Raw genomic sequence first — 13,180 nt, 5'->3', positions numbered from 1 at the left:
GTGGGCAGAAGCACGGCTGCTGCAAACATTGTAAGCGAGATTTGTGGAAGAGTAGTTTCGGTGTTAAATTGTTAATCGGTGTAAAGCTTTGATGGTCACGCGTTCGTTGTCTCATTACAGCCGCGAAGCTAAGGCTGATCGAAAATTTCAGCCAAGGTACCTGACCGATGGCTAGGGCCTAGCGAGATCGGTGTCCCCGCTCGCTTCTTACCGCTACAAAGCTCAAGGACATGGAGTGTGGAAACCGTGCGCGTTTACCGTTACGCCCTGGTGAACTCTGCTGTCTTCAGGATTCGATAATCGGGCTCACTGCTCATCTCCGTCTCTGATTGCGATAAATCGAGCTTCGGTGAAGACGGCAGCTGCGATCATGTCGGGGGCTGAGAAGACGCGACTTGGGAGCTGCCAATGAAGCGAGGGTTTCGCTTCGCTCCAGGGGCTCAGGATTTGCTCTATCGGCGTCTTCCCTGCACCACCGTAGCGTATAATGGCCGATGATGACGACCAGGAGGGATATCCGGGCGAACTGCTTCATCAGGCTGCTCTCTGGGGCAACGCGGAGCTCGTAGAAGATCTGCTGAACGGGGAACAGGTAAGGTTGAAGCGATAAGCGTCACTGTTACCGGGACGGAAGTGGAGAGTACACCACGCGCTCCGTACTTACGGTTAGGCTTTTTTTAACAAAAAATGAATTTACGCTTTATTTTCTAAATTCGTATCGTCGAGATGTATACTGTAGTATTGCGGAATGGGCACCCATTCCAATTCAATTTAGAGTTTCCTACAATGCATTCCTTTCAACTCCTAGGAATGGAGACATTCTGCCCATTCCCACTCCTGGAATGGCTGAACTCCACCACTCCACTGCTTTAATTCCTAAAAGTAAAAAAGAAAAAAAGAAAGCCCATTGACAGCTTTATTGTGTAATTACTGGAAAAAGTACCTAGCATCAAGCTTCTGACGTTATGAAATGCAGAGACGACTGCAAAAGTATGCAAAAGCTTCCTCAAAACACTCATTCTGGTAAACGAAAGGGTGGTCGCACAAAGCGCTTCGTGGCACCTAGTGGAAAATCAAATCATCTTTATTTTCCATCACGCTTGATGGATATTGAGGGAAAAGCTGTTTGAATACAGCTTGACAAGTTCTCTGCACCCCTACATGGCAGACAACGTAAAAAGAAATAACCAAAATAGACTAACAAACAAATAAACAATGTGCATTTTTATGCCATGTTAGCAATGCAATTTTTATATGTGACATGATATGAATTTCTAGCGACGCTATATGATTTAGCAAGTGAGGAATAGAAGGAAGTGGGATCGATGCCACTTCAGACATTAATCGCGCGATCAAGCATAAAAGGCTCGCGAGTCGCAACAGACGCCAAAAATTGGGGGATCGGTGGCCTAGTGGTCTAGCGCACACCAGCTCGGAGCACGAGGAGCGAAAGCTCGCCCTGCAGAACCAAGGCATCCTGGGTTTAGTCCCCACCCCTGCCCGTTTCGATCTGGATGAGCACCGTACCGGCATACAGTCGTTTATCACTACTACGTGGTGCATGTTAAGGACCCCAGGCTAGCAGCGGTTGTACTGCACTGGCTAAATTGCTCATCTACAGCGAGTGACTCATCTCAACTTTGAAATGGCTCACCAACTACACACTGTATAAATATCCACACAACCTCAATTATTATTTTACGCCAAATATTAAAACCTCTCATTTTCTTCGCAAACAGACCGCATGCCCTCTACAGATATTTTTGGTAGGGCCTTAAAAATGTCTACTTCGTGCACGGTGCAAAAAGAAGCTACTTTGCTCTCTGCTTCGAATACTTGCACAACAGCACCGCTAGTGTGCTGTTAGAAGCGATGCTGTGTATACCTGTCCCAAATGTTCATGCTCTGCGGCAAGAACGACAGACCGCTGACAAAGTGCAATCGGTATACCGCCCTAGGACAATGGTCTATAGCACCATATTACATGGAACCTGCTTACGTTTGTTGTAGATTCTTGCAGTGTCTTAACATATTCAATCCAATTCTTTATTTGTGTTCTACGCAAACACTAGAAGTTTGACTGGGTTAAAAGCAGGGAGTCGAACCAATCATTATTCCGGTTCGGTTTGGGTTCAGTAGCTCAGCATTTTGTTCCGGTTCGGTTCTGGTTCAGCGATGTTTTTGAAATATAGGTTTAGTTACCGGTCCCACCTAGCACGATCTAATTCAAACCGGTTCTTTAAAAAAGTCCCCAGCTCCCAATCGTTGAGAAAAACAGGGAAGTTGAACACGGCGTCATCAACATTAAAAAAAATTAAACCTGCAAAAACAAGGACAGCAATACAAATATGTGCTTAATCTCGTTTTGTGATCTTGAACATTTAACTCAAACACCATTCTATGGAAATTACGGGGTTATAAAGGCGCTTGGAAACCGTACCAAATTGCAGAACTCGCATGCGAAGTCAATCAGTCAGCACGCGCAGTGACACCGTGACACTGTAAACTATCCACAAAGACATATTAGTCATTGGTTGTTTAGTCTGACAGAGTATGGCGACATTGTTATCCAGTGTGGATGAGAAATTTAGCCAGGGCAGTACAAGTGCTAGCCTGGGGTCTTTAATGGGAATCATCCAGTACTGGCACAACCGCACGCCGGTACGCATCCAGAATGAAACGGCAATCTACTTACATTGCACGCTTGAACAACTTGTTTGAATGACTGAGTTGAAGAGAAGAATGAGAGCGAAGGCCGCTCGAAAGACATTTAAAACAAAAAAAGACAATGGGCAACTTGCTGTTTCTAGAAAGCGCGCACACACAGACACACACAAAATCTTCTACTAGGGCTCTGGGCGACTGGCGTCCCGGCGCTGTAGTGTCGCGGCTTCGCCTCTTGGCACCTTGAGGTTTCGCCAACGCGAAACAAACGCGCTGACAGGCGTCAACTTTTTGTTTATATTTCTACGTCTATATTCGCATTCTCCTTCCTTGAGGAATATTGCTTAGCAGCAAGAAAAGAAAATACTCAAGCAAACACACACAACACACAAAGAATGGCTCTTTAGCCTCTCGCCATAGTCAGATATACTCCGTTTCACCTTACAATGTACCGTGATGGGTGCTACGAACTACACGAGCCAATCCATAGTTCGTAGCTTGTCACGTGACTTCCGCTGAGCTATAAATTGGCTCCAGTGGCTTATAGCGTCCCCTTTGCAGTCCACCGTACAATAAAACAATGTATAAAAGTATACGCCTCTGTGCCGACTCGCAGAGGCCAATTCATGCTGCACGAAGTGTACTTATTTGTTTCATTTTTATTGAGCTGTCTCCATGTCATCGCTGCCATTTGTTTAGTCAAAACTTAGCCGCTGACACCACTGTCACAAATATTTCATTGGCTTTGCACCGCCACCAGCAAGAAGGCCTGACTCGCATTTTATTGCGCCGAACCGTTTCCAATGAACCGGTAACCGTCACATGAGATTAAGGTTCCGTTCCGGTTTAGGTTCAATATCAAATGTTTCATTTTGGTTACATTTTTGTTCTGGTTCAGTTAAAAATAACGGTTTACTATGTTTTTAGGTTCGGGTTCGGTTCGATACCCTGGTTAAAAGCTACATGTTAATCCTACATGATTACAACAGCTGCTTTGTCATGTCTGGCAGCGCTAGGAATGACAGCTTGCCCGCTTGCAACTGCAGTTATGGTTGTTTTACTGAGGGCACACCATTTTTATTCTCAGAGGAGCATAAGCCAGTGGGACAATCAAGCCGTCGGTCACCTCCAGTGCAATGATGCTGTTTCAAGAGCGACTTTCCATGCTCTAGCAAATTGCCCCCTCAACCCATAGACCCTAGATGCAAATTGACTCTGCTTGTATAAGATCCGATCCCATTGCATTTCCACTTCATTCCAGGCAAAAGGTACCTAATTCCATTCCCATTCCAGTCCCCCCAGCGCTGCCACCATTCCGTTCCAGGATCGCGAAAGTGCGGAATGATTCTGGAATCATACCAACTCCAAAGTGGTAACTCCGCAACACTGGTATACTGACGTGGATTGCTGATACACTGAGCTCGGCGAATGTTGAAAGTAACGGTTTGCAGTTTGCTCACCTTATCTTATATTCTTGGCGCTTATCGTTTCGAAATTATGTGTTAACTAGCCCAGTTTAATTTTTTTGTTGCAATTGGGTAAGGCCTTTATTGGAGCCCAACCTTGGGTTTGCGAGATTCAGATCACTGCATACTTTCAACTTGACGAAAATACCCTGGGAATAGCTCTTCTTTTTTTAATTGGTTTCGATTCTACAGGATCTTAGCATCCCAGAAATCGAAAAATTATGCTCGTGCGACGTCTATTTCCCTTTTAAAATGTGATCGAAGTCTGTGCCACCTTCCTTTCTTAGCTGAAAAATCTGGAGCACAAAATCCAGCGGAAGCGCCGGCAACGTGACGACGGGCACGCGTCAGCCAGTCGCGAGCCATCTCTCTCGGAAGGGGCCTGTGACCAGCTGACGCTCGCCTGGCGTTATGCCGCCGGTGCCTCCGCTGGATTTTGTGCTCCAGATCCTCCTGCTGATAAAGAGGTGTGGCACAAACTTCTATCACATTTTTAGCAGGGAAATAGACGTTGCACAAGCATAATTTTTGGATTTCTAGGATGCTTGTAGTCCATGAGATAAGTTATCACCAGGAACAGACAATCTCAAAACGTCTTTAGTGCACCTTTAAGGAGAGGCAGAGCGTAAAATATGCAAGTCAGCACTGCCCTAAAGGGCAAGTATCCTTTCGCTTGAATGTGCTTGTCATCTTAACAGTTTTTTTGCAAAAATCAGATGCTTCAGTCGAAAACGCCCTTACCGAGATTGGGAGGCATACACCTTATCTCCAGGCTTTCTGGAATGACAATATTGATGCTTCACACCTGGATAGTCCAGCATACAACTCTCCCACTAGCTCATGAGGCATTCTTTCATTGTTCCTTGGCCTTCATCACTCGTCTGAGGGCAGTCATGCGAAATGGTGTGTCGCTCTGACGAACAGGTGATTTATGCGGTGTGTCTTATTTTTACATTCCTCCCAGGGATGCCTTATACGTACTGGCAGGTAGATAACAATGTGGTGGCCTCGCACCTTTCGTAGTGATTCATAATTGGTCTTATTAAGAGAAAGGGGCAATTTCAGGTCCGGTTCATCAATGCTACCGACATGCACGGACGGACTGCTCTTCATGGCGCCGCCACTAACAGCGACGAAACATGCACAAGAGTCCTCCTACAGACTGGAGGTAACCTTTCTCTCGTCACATATCTTTGCCACTGCTGCCAAGTCTGCACTTGTGCTGTCCTCAATGTAGTTTACACTTAACACCCCTGTTTAAATCTCCCTTGATCTTCCCAGCAAACCCCAACATGGCTTGCGGTTCTCGGCATCACTGCAAGGTAAGCATTTGCTTTTTTTTTTGTTCTTTTTTTCCGTTTGCAATTTACAATAAAAAAATTAAAAAGTTGCCACGGTGAGGTTTATGAAGGAACAAACCATACCTATATAAGTTTTTTTTATAAGCCTTGAATCTACTATCGTAACACATGACATAGCTTGCTATCATAGTTTTGTGATAAGATATTGCCATGCGCGTCTTCAAGCAAGCATGCCCGTGGCCGAATGGTTATTGTGCTTGGCGAAGTCACAGACAAAGCGCCTATAGGAGGTAGTAAGGCTTAGGAATCTTCTTACGGCCTTCTTGTCCGACGGCAGTGAAAATGAACTGAAAATAAAAATTTAATCGGCAAACCTGTGCCAAACGAAAAAGAGAATAACAGAAGGTAACAGAACAGGGTCGCGGGTATCGAATGTCGGCACGAACGCAGAGTCAAGCGCTGGCGAAAGACTGACACTGGCTCATTGCGCGGAGCCCCTTATGTACATGCGTGGGCTTCTGGAACAATCGGCGTTGAAGGTTCGGTGCGTAGAACATTTAGACCTTGAACAAGCAACACGGTTCTCGAATTTATCAGAAAGCGACATTTGCAGAAATAAAAAAAAGAGGTGCCTCCACTCCCAGGCATCAAACCTTGGCCCATTGCATCCGAGATAAGCACGATAACCATTCGGCCCGTGTGCGCTTACTCGGAGATGCACGTGGCAATATTTGGGTTTATGAACAAAACGTGACGGCGCAAATGAGCTGGTGTAAGTTCATCATTATAGAATTAGCTGAGACTGTGCTGCCAACAAAAGAACTTCAGGAAGAAGGAAGGAAGTCTCAAACACAGGTCAATTTTATTGTCACAAAATCTGCTTATATTTGTTCTGAACAAAAAGAAAAGGGGGAAATAAAGAAAAGGGGAACCCACCAACGACACCCTTTTCAGGATAAAGCAACCATGGAACTGAGAATCCAAACTCAATGTTTGTGCCCGGAAACTAGATTCTCAGTTCCATGGTTGCTTTGTCCTGGAGAGAGTGTCGTTCCCCCTTTTCACTTTGTTTTTTTTTAGTTCCAAACCAATGTAAGGACTGTGGCAATAAAATTCAGCTGTGTTTGAGATCTTTCCTTCTTCCTCATGTTTTTCTGTAGTCATCGCAGTCTCGAGTAATTCTACAATGATATGTACCGTAGGTTGCAAATTTGACGGTATTGTTTCTGCTCGTATCATAAAGGCAGCTTGTGTGGAGTGCGCACATTGATGGGGGCCGAATTATAACTAGAATGCTATGAATATTTAATTGGCAGTTACGAACACAGCATGACATAGAAAACATGTGCCAAAGAAAACTTAAAAAAAAAAATATATATATATTTGTGATAACTGAATGAAATTTTCAGTCTCTGGTGCTTGATCTTCTTTCCGTAAATATATTGTTCATTTTTATGTAGCTTGTCTTTTGTGTTCTAGACGCAATGCACGTGCCAAGAAAAAATTTTCTTGTGTACATGTGGGGCATGGCGACTTTTAAACCACTGAGTGCAATGAACAACAAAAATAATATGTATAAAAACTCTTTTATTTTAAAATAAATAAAAATTGCAAAAGCACCATTTTCAAAGAGCTAACAAAACTTGTTTAATACCGTACATTCTAATTAAACCTTGATAGTTGCGTTCTACATATCCTTGGGCTTATGCATGCCAAATTTAGTTGTCCTAGAACAATATCAAGAACAAGAAGTCTTGTGTGCAAACTGTAAAAATGCCTCAAAATTGTAAAATTAAGACATGTTTGAATATTACCATAGATATGTTACGGCACTCGTTTGCCGCGGGACAGCAGCGAGTCAAAATATGTCACCACCGCAGTAGTAGGCTCGTATTTTAAGTCCACTCATCAACACTCTTAACACCCTACGTCAACGGCACTGGAGATCCAGGTCATCACGGAAGCCATCCAGCAACACAAGATTGGAAATCACATCACCATATGCACAGACAGTCAAGGCGCCTTACGACACTCAACGGAACACCCTCCTGACTCAACTCGTTTGATAGCTACCCTAGCCAAGCATATAGCATACCCTAGTCAAGCAAATTCTGACCTACTTCGGTTTTTTAGATTGTTAGGGGCACATCCACCTTGCCCTTGCTTGAGAAATGATATCTGCACGTCCGGTTCTTTGCAAAATTTATTGTTGGTACACACAGTGATAGGTCTGAGCACCAGGGCAGCGAGGAGATAATTTGTCGATGGGTCGCTCCTCCTTCTGCGGCAGACTCCGCTGCACGTTGCGGCCGAACTGGGCAATGCCTCGACAGTGAAGCTGCTACTGGAGTATGGAGCGGACCTCTTGGCTCTGGATGGGGACGGCCTCACGGCAACGGACATAGCCGACCGAGCGGGCCATGCCCAGGTGGTGGAACTGCTGCGATGTGCCGCAGGCAAGCGGGCTTTTTTTTTTTGTGGCCCCCGGGCAAGAACGCCAACAAGCTTGCTCGTGGAAATGGGGATTGTGAAGTCGTTTCACTCATTGTTGTCACTATCTCCGACACAGATCAAGCGGAACAGAAACGCCAGGAGACATATGCCGGTGAGTCACTACTCTTCCGGTTGGCCCCCTCACTGTTGAAAACGGCCTGGCTTGTCAGGTGATGTTAACTTTGCTAGAAATTTAGACAAAGCTGCGTGAGTGAGAGAACCTGCCCTAGCTGCGAGTGCACTTATGCCCTCCTAGCTTGGTTGTTTCTCTACAGCATTTTAGTTTGATCAGAGGGCTATAACGTGCTTCCTTCATTCGAGCACATCCATAGTGGAATGTTTTCACCAAGCTAAGGGCTTGTATTCAAAGCTTTCACTGATGAGCTGGAGGGAGCACAATTAAAATAGGCTCTTTGCAGTGCTGGAAGAGTTCAAGGACCTCTAATTAAAAAGACCCGACATAGTAGTTGCATTTATTGTTTTTTGTTTCTTGTAAAAGTATGAAATCTGGTCTTACAACGAGTCCATATTTCTTGTTCGACTCATGTCTGACGCTATCCTGATCTCCTACCTGTGGAAGCTGAATCCTTCTAAGGTGTCGTGACCACCTCTGTCTTATGGTGTGTCTTCTGAATTTCTGGACTTAAAGCTGGAATCCAAACTTTATTGAGAGATACATAGCTCCAGGATTTTCTTGATGAGAGCTAAAATTTTGCGGCATACTTTGTCTACTGGCACTGGTGTCCACACGAGTCAACTTTTACTTTTTACCTGTAAACAGTGCAGAAAATCACTTTGGTGCGTTGGCACTGACAAGGAAAGGTACCCAGTACCACGTTCTCCTCCGGCCTCGTATTGAGAAGCCTATTTTCAAGACTCGTTCGACAACTTTATCTGGTGTCCTTGCAGGCCTCGCGTCTGCATGTTCCTCCGGAAATGTGGAAGGGTCGAGGAAACTGCTCGAGCAGCTGGGATCTCAGGCAGAGTCGGTCGTCAACAGCATCAGTGGCGGAAGCAACACGCTTCTCTACAAGTGAGTCCCACACAAGGAACTTTCAGCTCGGCTCTTGCGTCCACCTCCCCGAATCCCTGGCCGATTCTCTTTGTTGCTGAGCTTCAGTAAAGGACCCGTGTCTGGAATCGTCCCGCATCGATCTTTGCAGGGCCTGTGAGGACGGGCACAAGGACATTGTGAATCTCCTTCTGGAATTTGGGGCGGACGGCAGGATCCACCCGGTGACCCAGTACTCTCCACTCTACATTGCCTGCTACTATGGAAGGAAGGACATTGTGCGCATCCTTCTTGAGGTACTCTCCTTTTTTCTTTTTTTTATTGCGGGGTCTATACAGTGCATTCCACTGTTCTTCACTGACAGTTAAGCACTTTTATGTTTCACTTTAAGGTAGGGAGCAAAGTTCTACGACCAGATGAAAATCCACTGGAAAGTGGTCACATTGCTTTGAGTGTCCTATGCTCCTATGCTGCCATGTTGAAACCTTTTTACAATACAGTGTAGACCGCATATAACGTATGTCGCGGGAGTCGCGAAAATCCGCACTATAAGCGGTACCGCACTATAACCAAAACATCAATTTTTTAGGCCAAAATACATGCCATCAGACAACTTACCTTTGTAAAAGAATTTATTTTATCTTAGACGAAAAATAAAGCTTAGTTTGAGGAAAGTCTTCATTTCACCAGACTATACACTTCTCTCTCAAGTGTGTCACACATTTTGAAACAAATGAGCGGCTTTTGCCTGGCGCAGCCTCTTAGCGGCGTCGCGGGTTGCGGATGGGTGTTGCGAGCGTTCAGGATTGCTAACCCTAATCACTTTTCTCCGGAGATGAAAACGCGTGAAAATTCGCATCCTTCATACGGTACGCGCCAGTAATACCTTGCACTTGAGCACACGCATGAAATGCGCCAAATAAGAAATCCGGGCGATGCTCGAGGACACAAATGCTTAGAAATCACCACTGTAGTCGAAGTAAACAAACACGACGACACGGGCGTTTCTGCCGACTTGAGAGCGCCGCCACGACATCGCCGCTCGAGTAGGTGGATCTTCTCTTCTAATACGTGCCGGGTTATCATAGCGACACACGACGAAAATTCACAGTCAAGGATAGCGCTTTTACGCGGAACGATGAGATAAACGCCGTCTACGACGACGATCACAACGTTGATCACAACCGACGCCTTGTTCGCGGATAGAAGCAGCCGGCCCGCGACGGGCATGCAACGCGCGCGAACACTTCTCCTGTCGTTGCGGTTGTTGGTTTCCAACGCAGTGGAGGGACGCACGCACGTGAACGACACGTGCGTGCGTCCCTCCGTCGCTAGGGCAACTGAAGCCTCTCTCTTCGCTTCTCCCGCTTCTTCGAGCACCCTCCTTGCCCCGCGAGTGCCGCTTGCGCAACGCTTGCGCAACGCTTGCGGCACGCGCCGTCAGCGCCGTTATCTAGTGTCGCACAGGGAAGCGTGCTCGCTGCTCCGGTCGTCGGCGCGGTCGGCGGGCTGTGCCAGAAACCGCACTATAACCGGTATTTCCCGTAGCGCGCCTGCGTTTTAGGCGGTATGTAATTACATGGAGTTCTATGGGAGGCGAACCGGTGGTTTAAAAAAACCGCGTTATACCCGGTCCTGCACTATAAGCGGTTACGTTGTAAGTGGTCTATACTGTATATTAGTATACCTCAACGTTACTAAAACACTCAGTTGGGAAACTCCCATAGAGACAGCTTTGAAAAAGTGGCCCCAATCTGTCTCCGAGCACCGAGCTAATGACGATCACAACGCCACCATTTCTCCCACAGCGGCCACTCGAGGAACTGCACGTGACTTCTACTTTGGCGCTAAAGAACAGATACAGCGGTGGAGGTTACAGGGGTGCCATCCCCGTCTCCCCGGCGGACGCGCCGCGTTCAACTACCGAAGTTAAAATGCACCTAGGTCGGGACGCGCCACCCGAAAGGCCCGCTGAGGCATGGTTGTATAAAAACAATATTAATTGTTCCGCAAAACCTTGCGAATTAAAGATGATAAAAACATCACGCGCCCATCATTTGGTACTAAACTCCTATAAATTTCATACAAAAGAGTCTTTTCCGTTTGTTTTTACGCAAAAACAGGCTTTCAAAAAGCTCGAGGTGACCATAGTACAGACAAACGAAAAAGAGTGGCGCTGTTGTCGCATTTAGCTCGGTCTCGGTGGACGCCAGCGGCCCAGGTTTCGACAGCAAGTTTCCCAACTGAGTGTTTTAGTAACGTTGGTATACCTTTTGCTGTTTCACTCCAGATTGTATGTTGTAGTAGTACTCTCGCTGTCTCTCCCTGGGTGCCCCTTTTGTCCAAAACGAGTACTAAAGGGGAGTAAATAGGTAAGCTTTCTGAAATAGAGAACTGCTTGCCTACACTGGGCACAAGAATTGTCATTTAGTTGTTTCATAGATTTTTGTCATTTACTGTATTTACTACACGTCGTGTGAGAGATGTCATTATTTTCTCGACAGTGCATGCTTGGTCGTCCATACAGTTCAGATTGGTAGACAGGTCTGTATTTTGCATTAGGTACTACATGTGTGTTGCAGCAGCATCAGGCAGTACAGATGTACAGATAGGATTGTACAACATTTGGCAGTCCTTCAGCTTTGAAAATGACTTTCCCTTTATATCTCAAGAAACAGAATTTCATCCTGCGACTCAATTTTTCGTGTTTTTTTTTGTCATTCTCTTTTTTTTATTATTTTTCTATGTCAGAATCGCCTATCTGCTGCAGCCACGATCGAAATCCTTATACTCGAATTGCTATTAGTAGTAATTCTTATATTGATCCCTCCAGACATTTGTATTACCTTCAATTGTTGCTGCTTGTATAACTACCATAGAATACAGTGCATCCGCCCATTCCGCACTAAGTGCCCACCCCCAAAATTTGAAACATCTGAAAAAATATGCACAGTACATATGGTAAAATACCGGGCAAGCGCCCACTCAATATTTAGAGATAATCACGAAAAGTGGAAGATGGGCGCTTGTCCGGTCATCAGTTTTACATATCAATGTATTGTGCATATTTTCTCAGATCTTACAAATTTGGGAATGGGCGCTTAGTGTGGAATGGGCGGATACGCGGTATTCTACAGTATATATGTAAAATTGTTGAACTCATATGCACCCACCCTTTATTTTTTCGCGATTATCTTCAAATTTTGAGTGGGCGCTTGCTCGGTATTTCATGGTAGTTACAATCGCTTGAAGGAACTTCCTGGAAGCCTCAGAGTGGCAGCCAACACATTTCCTTCAAGCAGGAGAAGCTAACTCTCTTAGAGAAACATTGTCTGCCCCATGAGACTCCATGTTCTTTCTACACCAGCTGCGACCGCCATCGTGTTTTGTTTGTCGCATTTTTTATTACGTAACCCTCTTCCCTTTTAAGTGGCTCCAAGCCTGGAGGTGCTTAAGGGAATAAATAGATAACTAAAAATGCACCGTCAGGATATGACGGTACCCTGATATCAACCGTCGGTGACGCGACCAATGCAGCGATTTTGTTGGCAGCATTTTCCGGAGCTGATCCGGGAGCCCACAATGGAGCACTGGCTTCCCCTCCATGCGGCCGCGCTGAGTGGCCACGTGGCCATCCTGGAGCTGCTGCTTTCCCATTCGTACCCGTCACGGGTGCTGCAACTCTTTGTGGACCCCAGCGGCCGGTGGGAGTATACCCTGGCATTCGACGTGAACGCCCAGGACGTGACGGGGCAGTCGGCCCTCTACATGGCCGCCTGCTTGGGCAATCAACGCCTGGTCGACTGCCTGCTGCGCTTCCGCGTCTGGGGAAAACAGGTCAGCCCCAAGCACTTCCACTCCGATGGGCTCGATGGATCTCGAATTGTGAACCCAGAGCTCACTTTCTCAAAATGGCTTCTCTCTTAAAAATTACTGGAATGTAAAAAAAGACTTCTTTTCTTTTTTTTTCAAAAAGCATAAAAGGGACACTTCTTTTTTTTTAAATCGCTTTTCCTACAAATGCAAGAGAGATATTTTGCAAAATATTTACATTGTTAGACAGGATTTAGATGGGGGGTCACGGCCCGCTTTAAGCCCCACCCACAGATCGCTGGCCCGTCCATTACTACTGGATTGGCTTGGCAGCTTGGCCGAACACTCTAAAAAGCCTAGTGTCTCTCTTTCGCGACATCCTGTCCATCTGGTCTGGCGTCCGACACCGCCTGCGAGACGTGCGGCAGCCT

At 46.0% G+C, this 13,180-nt stretch overlaps 1 protein-coding gene across 2 annotated transcripts in view; it reads left to right on the top strand.

Annotated features, from left to right (window-relative positions):
* Positions 1-21: 21 nt before the first annotated feature.
* The window catches only part of LOC8040925 (leucine-rich repeat serine/threonine-protein kinase 1), an 80,590-nt gene continuing 67,431 nt past the window's right edge, over positions 22-13,180 (top strand). The window contains exons 1-8 of one of the 2 annotated variants that reach the window (XM_042291664.1): positions 22-592; positions 5,196-5,298; positions 5,412-5,452; positions 7,722-7,887; positions 8,001-8,036; positions 8,834-8,957; positions 9,088-9,232; positions 12,489-12,773. In XM_042291664.1, the coding sequence (XP_042147598.1) occupies positions 488-592; positions 5,196-5,298; positions 5,412-5,452; positions 7,722-7,887; positions 8,001-8,036; positions 8,834-8,957; positions 9,088-9,232; positions 12,489-12,773 (1,005 nt within the window). In that variant the 5' untranslated portion in view covers positions 22-487. The remainder of the gene's footprint in view (positions 593-5,195; positions 5,299-5,411; positions 5,453-7,721; positions 7,888-8,000; positions 8,037-8,833; positions 8,958-9,087; positions 9,233-12,488; positions 12,774-13,180) is intronic. The other variant, XM_042291665.1, reaches the window with a different exon arrangement.

Source organism: Ixodes scapularis, unplaced genomic scaffold, assembly GCF_016920785.2.
Source record: "Ixodes scapularis isolate PalLabHiFi unplaced genomic scaffold, ASM1692078v2 PGA_scaffold2__306_contigs__length_199485367, whole genome shotgun sequence".
Classification (NCBI taxonomy): Eukaryota; Metazoa; Arthropoda; class Arachnida; order Ixodida; family Ixodidae; genus Ixodes; species Ixodes scapularis.
The sequence above is the reverse complement of the archived record's forward strand: the minus strand, read 5'-3'. Positions and strand labels throughout refer to the sequence as shown.